The sequence below is a fragment of the Sus scrofa genome, chromosome 8 (assembly GCF_000003025.6).
Source record: "Sus scrofa isolate TJ Tabasco breed Duroc chromosome 8, Sscrofa11.1, whole genome shotgun sequence".
NCBI lineage: Eukaryota > Metazoa > Chordata > Mammalia > Artiodactyla > Suidae > Sus > Sus scrofa.
The window spans coordinates 118,268,812-118,287,892 of NC_010450.4; the positions used below are offsets into that span (position 1 = coordinate 118,268,812).

The window sequence follows — 19,081 nt, forward strand, 5'->3', positions numbered from 1 at the left end:
ACAGGAAAAATAGAAAGCACTTCACAGATATTTTTAAATAAGTAAAAGCTTTTATTTGGAGAGGCTGTGTAAATGAGAGTGACTTGTAGCCCTTGCTGGGGAGAAAAAAATCAGCTTTATAAAATGTTGACTATTTTGCCTTCCTCATTCTCCCTATCCTTAATAAAGGAATTATTTATCTGAATTTTATTTTATTTATTTATTTATTTTGTCTTTTTGCCTTTTCTTGAGCCACTCCCGCGGCATATGGAGGTTCCCAGTCTAGGTGTCAAATCCAAGCTGTAGCCACTGGCCTACACCAGAGCCACAGCAACGCGGGATCTGAGCTGGGTCTGCGACCTACACCACAGCTCCGCTACCTACACCATAGCTCACGGCAACGCTGGATCCTTAAACCACCAAGCAAGGCCAGGGACCGAACCCGCAACCTCATGGCTCCTAATCGGATTCGTTAACCACTGTGCCACGACGGGAACTCCATATATCTGAATTTTAAACTCTTCAGGAGTTCCCCTTGTGGCTCAATGGGTTAAGAACCTGACATAGCATCTGTGAGGATGTAGTTTGACCCCTGGCCTCACTCAGTGGGTTAAGGAGCCGGTGTTGCCAAAAGCTGTGGTGTAGGTCACAGATGTGGGTCACATTTGGTGTTGCTGAGGCTGCGGTGTAGGCCTAAGCCACAGCTCTGATTCGACTCCTAGCCTGGGAACTTCCATATGCTACAAGTGTGGCCAAAAAAATAAAAATAAAAATAAAAATAAAAAATAAATACTCTTCATAAATACCCCCACGTTGGTTTTCATTCTGAACATGAGAATCTGGTTTTTAAGTGGTGAATTTATACAGATGTGGATACTCTGAAGTGATTTTAATTCTTTCTTTTTCTCTGTAGTGGAAACTAAGTTATCTCTGTTTTAGACACTTAGAAAGCCTAGGAAATAATAAATGAGAACAGTTTGGCTAAATCCTCAGGCTCTATTCTACATAAGCTCTATTCACAAAGATCTTTTTTTGTTTTTGTTTTTGTTTTAATGGCCACATCCATGGCACATGGAAGTTCCAGGGCCAGAAACTGCATCCGAGCCACCCTTGCAATCTACACAGCAGTTTCAGCAATGCTGGATCCTTTTAACCTACTGTGTCGGGGCTGGGGATAGAACCTGTGCTTCTGCAGAGACCCAAGCCACTGCAGTTGGATTCTTAACTCACTGAACCCCAGTGGAAACTCTATGAAGATCTTCCTCTGGTGTTTGTTCTTTTCTAAAAGTTAAACTTATAAGCCTTATACATTTTAAGGTATAAAGTTAATTATAAAATTAATTGTGTTTTGAAAATATTTTTTTTCTTTTAAGAAGTAGAAATTAGAAAAATTCTGCTTGAAAGGGATTTATTTTTAGGGAACCATTTCCTACTTTTGAATTTGAACCTTTGTAAATTAATATAGAAATTGAGTGTCTGAAAGGAGAGACAGGTAATCAGGCTGAATAAGATCGGGTAGGGTGTCTGCCCTGGCCACCTGAGTCGGTGTCTGAATTTTGAACTGATTGTTTTTGGGCTGTAAGTTCAGAAACCAGGGCTTCTGAATTCATACTGGAGGAAATAGGAGTTGGCAAGTCTTAAACTTGATTATAAATATCTTTATCTTTCAATAGGTTTCCTCTTTCTTCATAGTTATTAAAATTTAATGGTAGGTTCAGAGATATTTTGGCGAAGTTTAAAAAGTAAATATTGTGTTGCTTCAGTGTAATATGCTTTTGAAGAATAAATGTATATAACTAGATTTTATAGTCTTAGAGCACTTATGCCAAATTTGACGACCTTGCCTAGGTTGGTAGACGAGTTATTGTCTTAGCTGTCTATTGCTGTGTAACAATTATGCCCAAACCTATCAGCTTAAAATAACATTTATTATTACAGTTTCTGTCCATCAGGAATGCAGGTGTGGCTTAGCTGGGAACCTCTGGCTCAAGGTCACTCATGAAGTTACTGTCAAGCTGTGGACCAGGCTGTGGTCATCTTAAGGCTGAGTGAAGCCTCACCCCTGTGATTATTGGCAGGCCTCATGTGGGCCTCTCCACAGAGCTGCCTCATTGCATCTCATCTGCCAAGACAGCTTCCCCCTTGGCCAGTCGGGAGTTGAGAGAGCCCCCCAAGCAGAAGGTGCAGCACTTCTAATTTTGGAAGTGCTCTCAATGCTGCCTTATTCTACTGGCCAGAAGTGCTTCACTGGGTCCAATCCATGCTCCAGGGAAGGCGATTACACAAGAGCGTGAATATCAGGCAGAGATTATGGGTCGTTTTAGATGCTGTGTATGGGACACACACACCCACTCTTATAGACTTCATCATGCACCCCTCGCATGTGTCCTGACCCTCTGTTTCGTCAAAATGCCACCCCATTTGGAGATGAGGTCTTTAGAGAGGTAATGAAGTTGAATGAGACCATTGGGGTTGGTCTGCATCCAATGTGACCGATGTCTTTGTAAGAAGAGGGTATTTGGACCACAGAGGGAGACGCTAGGGATGCGCGTGTGTGCTCAGAAAGTGCTATGGGAGGACACAGCGAGAGAGCAGCCATCTGCAAGCTCAGGAAACCAAACCTGCCAACACCTTGATCTTGGACTTCACAGCCTCCAGAACTGAGAAAATTAATTTGTACTGTTTAAGCCCCCCCAGCTTTTGCTATTTTGTTATAGCATCCCTAGCAAACTAATATACACATATATATTATTTTAAAAGAAAAGGTTTTTCATAATATTTAGCTTCATGTTAATCAAAATCTATCTTCTTTTTTTTCCCCTTGAAATTGCAGGAGCAGTGTTCCTTTAGTTGGGACTGGGGGCCTTCCTTTCCTACCCAGGGCATCTGGAAAGATGTTAGAATTGAAGCCTACAATATATGTCATCTGGACTACTTCACGTTTTCCCCTGTATATGGTAAGCTAAGAGATGTGAGTGCTTGTTTTTCATTTTTTGAGCCTCCTCTGTGTTAGAAAACCTGGGTTGATCATTTGAATGCATAGATACATAGTTGGCCCCTGAACAGCATGGTTTGAACTGCATGGGTTCACTTATACACAGAACTTTTTCAATCAACACTACAGCGTTATGAGATCCAAGGTCTGTTGAATCCTAGGATTTGAAACTGCAGATATGGAGGGCTGACTATGGGACCTGAGGGTGGGTGGATTTTGGTAACCCCAGCGGTCCTGAAGCCAATCCCCTGTGGATACTAATTATACTTTTCAGATATTTATTGTAAAGAAGTTTATGGCACATTAAATTGACAAATGTGAAAAATATATACACACTGATTTGTCATGAAAATTTACTATATAAAGCAGGTAAGTAGGTAGGTAGCTACTTTTTAATGTATTCTAGAAAGTGAAAAAATGAGAGAAAGAAAGAAAGAGGGAATGAGGGAGGAAGGAAGGAAGGAAGGAAACTAGCACCTCTGAGTTTTCCCAAGTTAGGTATTCTTTCTTAAAAGAATTGGGGCTGATGGCTTATATTCCTTTTTCTGTCTCTGTAATAGTCACTTTCAGAACTTCATGGTGCTGAGTCCTTGGTTTGCTCAAGTCACTGGGCTGACTCTCTGTCACTGCACATTTTCTCCTCTGAAGGCTGTGACACACCAGCCTTGTTAAGAGTTGAAAATAAGACGTTTCCTTGCGGCACAGTGGGTTAAGGATCTGATGGTGGCACAGTTGTGGTGTAGGTCTCAGATGCCCTGTGGGTTCCACCTCTGGCCTGGGAACTTCCACACACTGCAGGTGCAGCCAAAAAAAAAAAAAAAAAAAAAAAAAAGAGTTGAACATCAACTGGAAGGCAAAACAAAGCATTAAAGAAACTCTCATAAGGTAAAGAGTACTACTTCTTCAGGTGAAAGGGGCATGGAAGAAAACTTCAACATTTCACAGATGTCAATGGATTAGTTAAAAGTGGGTCAAATGTTTGTTGTGGTCTTTGCCCAGCACTGCGTGTGTTTGGCATAGAAAAGAAATAGAATGCGTTTACTCATCCTTGCACGTGGGTTGGGGTGGGGAGGGGAGGTATAAAAAATTACCAAACCAAACCGGATTGTCATAGTCTTTGGGGTGGGAGCTCCAGTAGTTCAGAATATCAAAGATCAAAAGGTTTGAGCAGTTAGGGAAATCAGGGTGAAGGGGAGGCAAGTGGGATTTTAAATGGTAGCTCAGTCCAGTTACCTGCAGCCAAACAAGAGGAAATCTCTAATCAAGTATGTGGTGTGTCTGCACAAAAGTCCTGTTATCTTTAGGGCCTTGGTGACCCTAGCTTGCTGTTAGGTGGAGCCAAATCTATGTTTTCTAAGGCAGAAGACAAAAGCAAATCAGGGAGTTCCTGTTGTGGCTCAGCAGTTACGAATCCGACTAGTATCCATGAGGGTGTGGGTTCTGATCCCTGGCCTTGCTCAGTGGGTTAAGGATCTGGCATTGCAGTGAGCTGTGGTGTAGGTCACAGACTGGCTTGAATCCTGTGTTGCTGTGGCTCTGGCGTAGGCCGGTGGCTACAGCTCTGATTTGACCCCTAGCCTGGGAACCTCCATATGCTGTGAAAAAGCACATCAGAGGCGGAGGTTTAAATGTTAAAAAGCCATTGGAAGATATACGGTAAATTGCATATAAAAATGTGGCTGTTTAGAATTTTCTGATTTAGTGCCTCTCAAACTGTTCTTCAGAGTCTCAACTCGGGCTGCGCTTTGCTATTAAAATCAAATAATGGCTCACTCTCTCCCATCCCCATTTGCAGTTTTTCTCAGGTATATGTAGTAAAATCTACTGTAAGAAAGGGTCTGAAGTTTTGAGGTTTAATCAGTGTTTTAGGTGGTTAGCAAAAAAGTGCTATGTGTCCCAGGTATCCTGCTATCTGACAAAATTTGAATAACACTGCCCTAGTTTAATTTAAAATTTTGAATATGAAACTAAACATTTCTTCCAGGATATGAGTCATTAGGGTTCATTTTATTAGCCATTAGTGACTAGTTGAATTTTATTTCAATTAAATCCATTTAAGTGATGCTTAAAATTTATTTAGTTTTTATTTTTTTTTAAAGTTTTATTAAAGTGTAGTTAATTTACAGGGTTGTGATAATTTCTGCTGTACAGCAAAGTGATTAAGCTATACATGTGCACATATCCATTTGCGTTCAGATTCTTTTCCCACATAGATCATCAGGCAATATTGGGTAGAGGTCTCTGTGCTATACGGCAGGTCCCTGTTGGCCAGTCATTCCATACACCTCAGTGTGCATAGGCCAGTCCCAGATCCCCAGTCCATCCCTCCCCTCCCCCCACCTGTCCCCTTTGGTAACCATAAGTTTTTCAGTCTGTTTCTGTTCTGCAGCTAAGTTCATTTGTATCTTTTTTTTAGATTCCACATAGCAGTGCAATGTTTGTCTCTCACTGTCTAACTTCACTTAGTATGATACTTTTTAGGTCTGTCCATGTTGTCGCAAATGCCATTATTTCATTCTTTTTTATGCCTATGTAAACATATTCGGTCCAAATATATAATAAGTCTGTTGTGATGAAACACTGCATTGTGTGATCTTCTGGTACCACAGTTAGTAAGAAATAGTATAGAGATGTTTTTCAACCTGTAAATCTTCCTCTTGAGCTGAGGTGAGCTATGGATCTTTGACCTCTGTTGGGCCACTTCCAATCCTCAGAGATGCTGCCTTTCCCAGCCCTTATCCAAATTTATTTGCTGCCACAGCCTAAAGCACCCCCCCCCTCATTTTCTGAGTTGGAGGAGGGGGTCTATCTAGGAGCTGGCCTGCCCAACAGAGGCCTGTATTGAAGGCCATTGCTGCCCTTTGCTAATAGCTTAATGCAGAGAATATAATACTCCAATGTAAGAAAGCTTCACCAGTCTTGCTTAGAGCCTTGTTAGATGAGTATTTTTTTGTTTGTTTTAGTTTGTTTTTTATTAAAGTATAGTCGATTTACAATGTACGATTTCTGCTGTACAGCAAAGTGATTCACCTATACATACGTATACATTCTTTTTCATATTCTTTTCCATTATGCTTTATCACAGGATACTGAATATAGTTCCCTGTGCCATTCAGTAGGACCTTATTGTTTACCCACTCTATATATAATAGTTTGCATCTGCTAACCTAAACTCCCACTGCATCCCTGCCCTGTCCCCTTAGCAACCACAAGTCTGTTCTCTATGTGCATTCATATTTTAATGCAAACAATTATTCATTTTTTTGCATTCTTTTTTTTTTTTGTCTTTTTGTCTTTTGTTGTTGTTGTTGTTGTTGCTATTTCTTGGGCCGCTCCCGCGGCATATGGAGGTTCCCAGGCTAGGGGTTGAATCGGAGCTGTAGCCACCGGCCTACGCCAGAGCCACAGCAACGCGGGATCCGAGCCGCATCTGCAACCTACACCACAGCTCACAGCAACGCCGGATAGTTAACCCACTGAGCAAGGGCAGGGACCGAACCCGCAACCTCATGGTTCCTAGTCAGATTCGTTAACCACTGCACCACGACGGGAACTCCCTTTGCATTCATTTTTGATCACTTTTTCATTCATCTTCAAATTATGTTACTGTAAAATGGCAGTATTCACCCTTGAAAATATATTTATAGATAGGTAGGTTGCTTGAATAATCTACTCTGACTATCTGTCTTGTTGTATAAATTGATTTTTTTTCTCTAGAACTTACCAATTTATCCTTGTTTTGGGGGATTTTGCCTTGTGTCTGTCTTTTCTTGATTTCATCTTTGAGGACTTTTGTCCTGCAGAGTAGGCAAGGAGATCTTGCCGCTTGGTAAAGGAGAAGACAGCTGTTGTAACTAACTGTGTGCCTGTTCCTGGCTAATGCAAGCTGTTAGCTCTTTGAAAAGCAGCTACTGAAGTCTGTCCTCTAATTCTCACAGGAGCCCTGGAAAATATCCTCCGTTTAAATGTAAACCTTCTGTGGCTTGGTCATTTCAGCTTGTTGTCCTTACTGTTCCTTTGAATACCCAAGATTACCTCTTCATTGCAGTCTTGCATCTGCTATGAAAGATGCAAGAAGAAGCAGGCAGACAGAAGGAGGACTTGGGAGGAGCTCAGCAGGGTGAAGCTAATCAAGGCAGCTGTCTCGGAATAGCTTCCCCACCCAGTGAGATGGAGCAGCTTTTCCATCTTATATAAGTGATCTACCAACATGTGCATGTCTGTTCTACGCTGACCTGAGTATCTTCCCTGTCCCTGCTCGTTCTCCCCTGCCCCCCAATGCCATGCTGTGCTCTTTTTTTCTGTCTGTCCCCATGGCATATGGAAGTTCCCAGGGCCAGGGATTGAACCTGTGCCTATGCAGAGACAACGCTGGATCCTTAACCTGCTGCACCACAGGGAGAACTCCAGCCATCCTGTATTTTTAACTGTAACCTTTGGGTGTATTTTGTTTCTTTAAGTAGATTTAACATCTTTGGTCTTTGGGGTGGGAGTATAATTTATAGGGCCTGTCAAGATTCACAGATAGTAATTATTCAAGAAATATATTTCCACTGTTTGGCAGAAATGCTCATATAACTGTTGTCATGCCCTTGTCAGGTTGTTTAGGTTACAAAGATGGTATTTTGACACATGGAGGAACTGTGGCACCAAGTAATTATGTAATTAATGGAGAATCAGATACATTCTTTAGGTTTGTAGATTTCAGGTTTTTTTTTCTTTCTTTTTTTACAAAGACCCTCATAATAAGAGGCTAATGTTTTATTGTTAGAGTCCTTTGAAATGCTTTGTCTCACATTACATTATATTTGGACTTAGGACTTGGAAGGGCAAAAAGCACTTTTGCTTTTGGTCTTCCTCATTGTTCATATATAAATTTCAATCAATGTGTGCCTGTTAGTGTCTTTCTTTTTGATAGGCACCCCTGTGAGACATGCATGGAAGACCAAGAGTCCTGGAGTCAGGGAACCTGGACCTTTGTCCTGCCCACTTGGCTGGGCAGCTTTGAGCTGGGTTCTGCAGTCAGAACCTCAGAAACCTCATCTACAAAGTGTAGAAGATCAACAAATTTCTCTTGGCTCCATTATTCCGTGGTTCTTTCCTCGTGTTTGTAAATTATAGCAGTCATTATTATGCAACCTAGTGAGGGTGTAAGTTTGGAAGAACCCAGTCTTTCTAGAAGCTCAATATGTGACTAAATGTAATTACAGTTGGTTAAAGCAAGGCTTAAGGTGTGGTTTGAGAGTCTTTCTGGTAATGATGGATATGCTTCAATTAATGTAACTCAGCCATCTTCTTATTTTTCTACTTCCATATCTTCTTATACTTTTTTCCCTCTTAGACAACTGAATAATGCTGTTTCCTTTTATTTCCTGTCCACATCTTGGCAAAAAAGTGGACTGAATATGAATATAAAAGGAGCTTGCATATTTTAGTGGGTTTTAAAATTTAATGTATACATATTGGAGTTGACCTGAAGATTGTTTGCATGAAGAAGCAACACACATTCATCTGAGCTGTGTAGCTGGTTATCCTTTTTACAAATTCCCATCTAAGTCAGACTCATGGGGTTGGTTGGTTTGGTTTTTTTTTTTTTTAATCAAAACTTTTTTTTGTCTTTTTAGGGCCACACCTGAGGCATATGGAGATTCCCAGGCTAGGGGCTGAATCAGAGCTGCAGGTGCCCGCCTACAACCCAGCCAAAGCAACACCAGATCCGAGCCGTGTCTGCAACCTACACCTCAACTCTCGGCAACGCTGGATCCTTAATCTGCTGAGTGAGGCCAGGGATTGAACCTTCGTCCTCATGGATACTAGTCAGATTTGTTTTCCACTGAGCCACGACAGGAACTCCTGGTTGGTTTGTTTTTAAAGAAACCTCACTGAACTGGCTTTGGAAGAATCTGAAGATGAACTGGTGGCCAAACCACATCCTTTGCCATCCCCTGGGTTGCCTGCCTGGTTGAGGTTATATGGACCAAACTGTAGACTGTAGTAGTGTCTTCTGCAGCGAGCAGGACATCAGCTGGACATGGCTGAGTCTCCAAGCTGGGAAGGCTTCAAGTTGTAGGGAGAGCCGGTTGACCTTGCCTGCTCACCCCGTTTTGATACTGAGCTCCTGTCCTGTTTGAGCCCAGAGTTGATTAGTCAGGGTGAGGAAGGATGCAAAACTTGATGTAATATGGAGGGAGACCTGGGAGGGACTTTTGGGTCGTTTAGTAATCTTTCTTCTCTCCTATCCCATCCTTTCTTTTTTGCTTTTTTAGGGCCACATGTGAGGCATATGGAAGTTCCCAGGTTAGGGGTCGAATTGGAGCTGCAACTGCTGGCCTATACCACAGCCACAGCAGTGCAGGATCTGAGCTGCGTCTGTGACTTACACCACAGCTCACATAACGCTGGATCCTTAATCTGCTGAGTGAGGCCAGGGATCAAACCCTCATCCTCGGTTCCTTACTGCTGAGCCACAGTGGGAACTCCATTTTGTCCATTTTTGAAATGATCTTGCATTCCACTTTAGGCAAGCTGAGGGTGATAGGTATTCTTTAGGAAAGGCTATATTCTAGAAATGAGTCTTAATTTAGAAGAGGGAGCTCTCCTTAACTAAAAATAGGATTGTGTGTCTTAAAATTAGCAAGTGAAAAGAAGTGACCAGGTGATACCAGGAAAATTATTATTTAAGAATCTAAATGTGCTTTGTGAACCGAAACTACTGAAATTCTCCATGGTTTCTGGAAGGAAGGGTAATACTCCATGTGGAAGAAGAAGAGAGGGCTAAATATGTTGGTATATTGCATTTGGTAATGACATGATAGCTTATAAATCTTCATAGGGGTTTTTAATCCCTCACCCTTAATTTTTAAATTTAGTGGCATCCAAGGGAGTTCACAGGATGAGCTCCAGAGGGGTGCCAATTTCCTTTAGAACTTTCCATGTTAGAAGTAGTAGAAACTGGGGAATTTTGCCAATAACCTTTAGGAATGACACTGTTTATCTTCCTGCTGGAGGCCCTTACAAACTGCTGATTCTCTGCTGAAGAGGAAGCGGCAGGAAACAGCATAGGTACTTGCTTGAACTTGGTGGTTATTGGTTGGTAGTAGAATCCCAGAAGGCTGAAGGAAAACCTTCAAGTGGAAATTAAAGTGAATTTCAAATCAGTGTAGAGAAGGACTTTCCGAAGGTCAAGGTTAGCGAAGAGGGAGGCAGAGTTTTTTTGTCATTACAGATAGTAAAGAAAGGTTAGAATGGGCTTTTGTGGGAAATAGACATCAGTGTACTTATTCTCTGAAGGATCAGGTAGTAAATATTTTAGCTTTTGGGGCCATATGGCCTTTGTGCAATTGTAGTATGAAAGCAACCAAAGGTAATGTATAAACAATGAGCATGGATGCTGTCTGGCTCTCTGAGGTGCTGTGATAAAATACCAAAGACTGGGTGGCTTCAGCCACAGAGGTTGACTTCTTACAGTTCTGGAAGCTGGGAAGTCCAAGATGAAGGTTCTGGCTGATTTGGTTTGTGGTGAGGCCCGTTTCCTGGTGTGTAGAGGCCGCCTTTCCACTTGTGTTTTCATATGGTGCAGAGAGAGAGAGAGATCGATTGATTGATTCGTCTCTTCCTCTTCCTTTACAGCTACCATCCTATCAGAATAGGACCCCACCCTTATGAACTCATTTAATTACTTCCTAAAAGATTGGGGTTAGGGCTTCAATGTATAAATTTGGGGGGAATGATATAATCCCATCCATAGCGGCTGTGTTCCAATACAATTTTATTTATAAAACAGGAGGTGGTCCAGATTTGGCCCAAGGACCATGGTTTGTTAGCTCATACTTTAGAGGAGATTAAACAATCATCAGAAAGTAGACTTGGAGATCTATTAGCATATTTCTTGGTCAAAATTTTTGTGACTCTGTGTTGTTGTGGTTAAAGGCTCAGCCAAAAGACACATTTGATGTCTATCATAGCTTGACATCATTAAAACAAATGTTCCCCTAATAATAAGCCCGCTCCCCACCCCCCGTAAAGATCCCGAGCACCACAAAGACATAGTTTGGGGGAAATTACTTGGGTGAGATTGACACACCTTAGAGGTTAAGTGTATATAGTCTCTAGTTTCAGACTGTCTTGGTTTACATCTTAGTCTTGCCATTTACTTGCTATGTGACCTTGGGCAAGTTACTTAACTTCTCTGTTTCAGTTTTCTCATTTACAGAATGATGTTAGTAATGGAATTTACCTGAGAGCAATCCTGTGATGCTTAAATAAGTTAATACATGTTGAGGGCATAAGACAATGCCTAGCTCACAGTAAGGTCTTGGTAAATGTTATCTATTATTAGTTCTTGAAATAAGAGATAGTAAGAAAAGCCAAGGGAATGTGAATGGGAGCTAAGATCAGGTAGCTCTCAAACATCTAGGGGTATTTTAGACAATAAAGAGCTTTGGATTATATTGGAGTGTGTGCTTCTTTTAAAAACAACAGTAACGTAGTAAAAGGAAAACTGAATGATGTAATATATACTTGGAAGGAGAAAAGTGCCTTTCTTTAAAAAAATATGGTTGTTTTGATATATTTTACTACATCTTGGAAAAACTTGGAGGTTCTGTGTGGGTAAATTGCAAAATTGACCAGATAAGGACAAACCTACTTCAGGCTTAGTGACCAGTGTTCTAAAGAATAAATCATTCAATAAATAAAAGTAGAAAGTCCAGGATTAGTTTTACTTCAGTGTGCATCAAATCCATCTATAGTTTTGGCTAATATGAGATGGAAATGATGAGATGTGTTGTGATCGTGATGAGAACAAGTCCGGTGTGGTTCTACATTCATAAGGGATCCCAGTTATAAAGTCTTCAGTCATTGATCAGCATACAAACTTTTATTTCTTTTGCGGTAAAGCCATGATCAACAATCCTCTCCTTATTTGTAGAAGGGTCCCTAAGGTATTTCTCAGCTGCTAACCTTTTCCTGTCCCTTCTTCAGAGAGAAAAACAGAAGCCACTAAACAAGAACTTCAGTTTCTTGCCATGAATCATACAAATTTAAGTGCTCTGTACAGTCACTGTTCTTCTTGTTGTAGCTCTGACACCTGCCCATCTAGCCTTTTTGGATATTTCACTCCTGGTTTCTCCTGTGTAACCTAAAAAATATGGGTTTGCTTTTCCACCCTGTTCTTGCCCAAAGCCTACTTTGACATACTGTCTTTTTAAAAAACCAAAACCAAAACACAATCCCAATTCTGGAGATATCAAACAATGTTAATTTAATGGTTGATAGAGGAAGGGGCTGTATTGCACATTATATAAAATACTACTTCAAAACCCTCTTGAAACCTTCTCCCCACCCCTTTTCCTTAGGTATCTGTCTCATCTTTCTTTTCTCCCATATCTGTCCTCTTTAGCCTCCCTCCCTCTCCTTTTTCTTTTCTTTTTTATTTTATTTAATCTTTTTTTTCTTTTTAGTGCTGCACCCATGGCATATGGAAGTTCCCAGGCTAAGGGTTGAATTGGAGCTGTAGCCAAAGGCCTACACCACAGCCACAGCAATGCAGGATCTGAGCCACATCTGCAATCTATACCACAGCAACTTGGGATGCGAGCCGCATCTGTGACCTACACCCTAGCTCACGGCAACGCCAGATCCTTAGCCCACTGAGCAAGGCCAGGGATCAAACCCGCATCCTGATGGATGCCAGTCAGATTTGTTTCCACTGAGTTACAACAGGAACTCCTCCCTCTTCTTTTTCTTTTCCTCCTCTCCACCCCTAGATTTTCCAAGTGGCACTTTCTTTCCCTTTTTGCACAGATTTCATGTCTTAGTACTTCTTCCATTTACAATATGGTATATCATTATGCTGAGGTCCCCAGTGATTTTTTTTTTTTCTTGGCCTCCTCTGTGGCATGCAAAAGTTCCTGGGACTAGGGATGAACCCATGCCACAGGAGTGACCTACACTACAGCAGTGATGATGGCAGATCATTAACCTGATGCACCCCCAAGGGAACTCCTCAGTGATTTTTTTTTTTTTTTAGGGCCACACCCACGGCATATGGAGGTTCCCAGGCTAGGGGTCTAGTCAGAGCTACAGCTGCAGGCCGACGCCACAGCCACAGCAACGCCAGACCCAGGCTGTGTCTTCGACCTACACCATAGCACACGGCAACACCGGATCCTTAACCCACTGAGCGAGGCCAAGGATTGACCCTGCAACCTCATGGTTCTGAGTCAGATTTGTATCCACTGTGCCATGACGGAAACTCCAGATTTTTTTTTTTTTAAATGCAAATCTGATCTTGCTATTCTTTTGGATAAAAAATCTTGAATGGCTGCTCATTGATCTGGAATGAGATTGCCAAACTCCTCCCATGACCCAACTTGAGCTGGACCTTGAGCTGGACCCTGCTTACTCCTTAGTCATGCTGACCTCCACCAGTTTCATCATTGCTCAAGTCCTCGTTATGGCATTGCCCTCTCAATTGCGGCTCTTCACATTTGCCTTTCTCTCTTGTCTGGAATACTTGTCCTCCTCTGAACTTAGCTACAGCATCTTCTAGGCTTAGCTAGATGCTGCTATTGCATAAAACCATTCCCTCACCCTATGTAAGGCAGGCGTCCTTTCTTCCTATGCTTCTCTCCTTTTTTTTTTTTTTTTTTTTTTTTTTGGCTGCACTCCTGGCATATGGAAGTTCTTGGGCCAGAAATTGAACCCAGGCCACCCCAGCGACCCAAGCTGCTGCAGTGACAATGTCAGATCCTTAACCCTCTGCTCCTTCCTATGCTTTTAAAAACAATCTTTTAATTCTCCCATCTTAGTATTTTCACACTTCTGTACTTGGCCATATCCCATTAGACTCTTAGCCTATGAGGGCAGGGGCTGTGTTTATTTACCCGGGTCACTATTGACAGCTCATCATTTAGCAAAGTACATGGCACATTGATGGTTCTCAGTAAATATTTCTTGGATAAAAGAGTCTACATTTAAAATGTATTTTTATTTTTTTCACATTTGATTAATTCTACTACATCTAAGTTTATGCCTTATTATATGACTTAAAGACCCTCAGTATTTTTACTTTGTAAAAAGAAACAAGCAAGTGTGTACCATTCTTGGAAGATTTTTTGTGTGTGTGTGTCTTTTTTGTCTTTTTAGGGTGGCACTGGTGGCATATGGAGGTTCCTAGGCTAGGGGTCGAATTGGAGCTGTAGCTGCTGGTCTACACCACAGCCACAGCAATGCGGTATCTGAACCGTGTCTGCAATCTACACCACAGCTCATAGCAATGCTGGATCCTTAACCCACTGAGCGAGGCCAGGGATCAAACCTGCATCCTCATGGATACTAGTCGGGTTCGTTAGCCACTGAGACGCAGTAGGGACTCCCATCTTGAAAGCTTTATGTTATCTTTCTATTTGTAATTTTCTATTTGTGCCCTTTTTATAAAGTTTCTGTGACTTATAATTGTAACATTTTTAGAGTAAGGGTATATATAGAATATATAATTTTGGTTATTCTTCTTCAGAATGAAGGATTAAACTCTAACATTAAAAGAGAATTTTTGCTGAAATTTTTATCATGATGGCATTTGTGGAGCACTTATAGTTTAGAAGTTGCTTTGTTCTTTTTTTCCAGTGTATTATATATATATACATTTTTCTTTTTCTTTTTCTCTTTATACCTTAGATAACAATATCCAGGAGTGGAATCTTGAAATAGATTCTTCTTTTCATGTTGTCAGTTCAAAGCCAGTTTTTGGTCAAGCGATTGTAGTCATTCCTGAATTGCAAACACAGCGGACATACAGCATTGAACTTAAGCATGGGAAGAGAATTGTTAAGCTCTTTGTGAAAATTAACAAGGTAAATGATAGTTCTTCCTCAGAAGCACTACAGAGCATTGAACAGTATTTTGAAAAGCAATACTTTTTGAAAGAAATGCTTAGAAGGAAGGGACTGAGTATTAAAGAAAAATGTACTTTTCCCATTTTTTCTTTTACTCTTAACCTGTCATGTATTTTGTGTAAGGAATGGTTTTCCCAAATTTTAAGATTAAGAAAATGGAGGTTATGTGATTAATTTGGCACCCTTTCCTCTCAAAAAGTCAGGTGTGTTATATTTTAATTTTTCTGCAGTATTTGCAGTATCCAAAATCCAAAATACATTCTAAGCATTATATTAAATGCTGTGATTATTTTTAGTACTTGTAAACTATTTTAATTATTGATGCTTATTCTACATACAGAATTCTAATTCTAAACTTATGATTTTTCATGAGTAGAAGTGGACTGGATTTTACCTTTTCTTTTTCCCTATTTAATTTCTCTAATGAACAATTGTTGGCTGAAAAGGATGGAGCAAATCAGCATTCAGTGGAGTTCCCCTCATGGCTCAGTGGTTAACGAATCCTACTAGGAACCATGAGGTTGCGGGTTCGATCCCTGGCCTCCCTCAGTGGGTTAAGGATCCAATTTTGCCATGAGCTGTGGTGCAGGTTGCAGACGTGGCTCGGATCTGGCATTGCTGTGGCCCTGGCGTAGGCTGGCAGCTACAGCTCTCATTAGACCCCTAGCCTGGGAACCTCCACATGCCTTGGGTGTGGCCCTAGACCCTAGAAAAAGAGAAAAAGACAAACAAAACAAAACTGCATTCAGTAACTCTTCAGATAAAGTAGGAACTCAAAACAATTTTCTGAGTTCTGGATTTGAAAGAAGAATCAACTTCAAAGTCCAGTTCTGAGTTAATAATGTAGAATAAATGCCACGTGAGTGTTGGAATGGAAACAGTTGTTTTTCTGAATGCCCATGTTATTCTGTTCTTTCCTTTCCCTTTTGATGCTTTAATTAATGCTAAACTCTTAGCATGTTGATTTTTAAGTATTATCTGTGGATTGATATAATTTGGCATAATATACAGTGAGAGAGATTAATATTGCAGTGTGCTTGACCATGAGAAATTGATGTGATGCTCAGAATTACTGTATTGTTTTGCTGAAAATATGCCACAGAGTACTCAGAATAACATATTATTTCTTAAAGAATATTACTGTAAAAACTTGGTGGCCTCATGGACATGGAAACCAGACTGGGTACAACATGACAGTACTTTTTAAGCTGGATGGAGGCTTAAGTTTTGAAAGATCAGCTAAGGTAAGCAAATACTTCAAGATATTTTGTGAACAAAAGTGTATTTCTTGTTAAAATAGCAATAGAGGTCTTGGTAGGAAAAGAAAAAACCAGCAAAACTCCTGTAACCCTACCATTCAGAGATAATTACTGGTAACAGTTACATGCATTCCAAAGCTTCTGGTATATGTGTATTTATATTTTTTTAATGGATCGGACTTTGCACAGTATTTCATTTATAAATATTTTTCTACTGTGTTTTTAATTGTACTTTATTCAAAGTAACACACATATATAATTTAAACCTCAGGTATTATTTTGTTCTTATGAAAGTTCATATGAAGGTTCATACAAGGTTCGTGTGAAAAATAGAATGAATCCCTTGTCCAACCCTTTCTATTACTATCCTACTCCATAGAGTCAATAATTTTTAATCTTTACCTCTCCAGTCTGCTGATTATCTTCATTTGCCCAAGTAACATGCTTCTGCTAGTGTTTCCTAATTTTTCAGTTTAATATTATCTGCAGACTTCACACCCTGAGGATGAGGGTGTCACTCTGCTCTGTGATTCTCTCTGGGGACCCCTGCTTGGCCCCTATGTACACATTTTGCCTCCCTCTGCCCTCCCAATGTAGCCTTATGGCCATTTTATGTTAACTTGATATTCACTGTTTATATTGATATATTACAAAAATACTATTCAAAGCTGAACCACGTGGTGTCCTAAAAGTATATTTTCTTTCTTGTGCAATTTTCTGTTTTCCTTAGAGTTAACAATTGTCTCATGTGTCTGGTCCCTTGGTCTTCCCCTTTCCCTTTCTCTAAATCATATACAAACTCTCTAGCAGACCTTTTAAGTTTAGTCACACTCACTAGGTAATCTATCCATTGTGTATTATTACTATTATTTTTCTTTTAATTTTTGTTATTTTATGAAACTCTCTCTCCTGGAGCAATTTGCTCATCTCCCTGATCTTTCTTGGTTACTCTCCAGACCTTCTACTTAACTGTTAGCTTGGAATGCACTTTTATCATTCTAGGAATTCCCTTCATCTGTTTTCTAGGAGTTCTAGGTATTTCCTTCATCTTTCACCTAGATTAAACAAGGAATCCTCTTTGTTTGGAGCCATGTCTCTCTCTCTTTTTTTGACTCCTCACTCTTGGTGAAACACTTTGTCCAGTAGATTCCTGCGAATGCATTGTAGATAAAATATAATTACATTCTAATTTCTATTTTCTTGTATAGAATTATTTGTGTTTACTTTTTTTTTTTTTTGGTCTTTTTAGGGCTGCACCTGCGGCATATGGAGATTCCCAGGCTAGGGGTCCAATCTGAGCTACATCCACAGCAACATGGGATCCAAGCCACATCTGCAAACTACACTGTAGCTCATGGCAACGCTGGATCCTTAACCCTCTGAGCGAGGCCAAGGTTTGAACCCACAACCTCATGGTTCCTGGTTGGATTCGTTTCCACTGTGCCAAGATGGGAACTCCCCATTGTGGCTGTTGTTTTGCTAGTCATTTTGTGAGCTCTCTCAACCTAGAAACTCAATGTGGAAATTTTCTTGTATTATATCTTTTATCATTTTTTTGTTCATTATCTTTGTTCTATTTTCTGGTACTACTATTAATCAGATATTGGACCTCCTAGACTGAGCAATAGTCTTAGATTTCCCCTTCCATATCCCATCTTGTCTTGTTATTCAATGTTCTGGGAGACTTACTGGATTTTGTCTTACATTTTTTTGTTTGTTTGTTTTTGCTTTTTAGAGTCACACCCATGGCATATGGAAGTTCCTAGGCTAGGGGTTGAATTGGAGCTACAGCTGCCAGCCTACACCACAGCACAGCAACTTGGGATCCGAGTTGCAACTGTGACCTACACCACAGCTCACAGCAATGCCAGATCCCTGACCCACTAAGCAAGGCTAGGGATTAAATCTGCATCCTTATGGGTACTAGTTGAATTTGTCTCCACTGAGCTATGATGGGAACTCCTATCTTAACGTTTTCAATTAGCTGAGTAATTTTTGTTATCGCTTAAGACATTTCTTTTTTTTTTTTTTTTCGTCTTTTTGTTGTTGTTGTTGTTTCTATCTCTTGGGCCGCTCCCGCGGCATATGGAGGTTCCCAGGCTAGGGGTTGAATTGGAGCTGTAGCCACCGGCCTACGCCAGAGCCACAGCAACTCGGGATCCGAGCCGCGTCTGCAACCTACACCACAGCTCACGGCAACGCCGGATTGTTAACCCACTGAGCAAGGGCAGGGACCGAACCCGCGACCTCATGGTTCCTAGTCGGATTCGTTAACCACTGCACCACGACGGGAACTCCAAGACATTTCTAAAATATTTTTGTTAAAAAAATTTCTGTTTAAAAATTGCATCCTATTTGTATTTTATAGTTATAATATCTTCTCATTTCTCTTAGACTTGTAATTATTATTATAAGTAGTTTTGAAGTTTTCTTTGCATTGCTTTTTCTTTCCCGTTTCTGGCCACACCCTAGGCATACGGAAGTTCCTGGCCAGGGATCGAATCTGAGCCATAGCTGTGACCTACTCCACAGCTGCGGCAACACTGGATCCTTTATGCATTGCGGGAACTCCTTTGCATTATTTTTGTTTTCTGCATTCCTTTATTCTATTTATGTATTTTATCTGTGTCTTTCCCAGTGGAAACGTTCCTGGAATGTCTAGTGATCCTTGGTGTCAATTCATTCTCAAGATTAAGGTGCAAAAATGCAGATGAGAAACCCTGTATGAGCCTTAATTCAGATCTATTTCTGTAGCTGTAATCTTGTGTGTGTGTGTGTGTGTGTGTGTGTGTGTGTGTGTGTGTGTGTGTGTTTAGCTTTGTCAGTGATGACATTCTCCATTCTCTTGTCAGGGAGTCTATTGGCAGAAAGGAATTAAAGGTCTGACCATCAAGAAGTTTCATCTGTTCCCCCTCACAGTAGATTTTGTATCCTCAAGCCTTTCTGATTCT

At 40.6% G+C, this 19,081-nt stretch overlaps 1 protein-coding gene across 1 annotated transcript in view; it reads left to right on the plus strand.

Moving 5' to 3' along the window:
• MANBA (mannosidase beta) overlaps window positions 1-19,081 on the plus strand; it is a 110,782-nt gene that overhangs the window by 17,690 nt on the left and 74,011 nt on the right. The window contains 3 exon segments of the mRNA XM_003129294.6: window positions 2,813-2,936; window positions 14,654-14,829; window positions 16,005-16,115. Of these exon segments, the coding sequence (XP_003129342.3) occupies window positions 2,813-2,936; window positions 14,654-14,829; window positions 16,005-16,115 (411 nt within the window).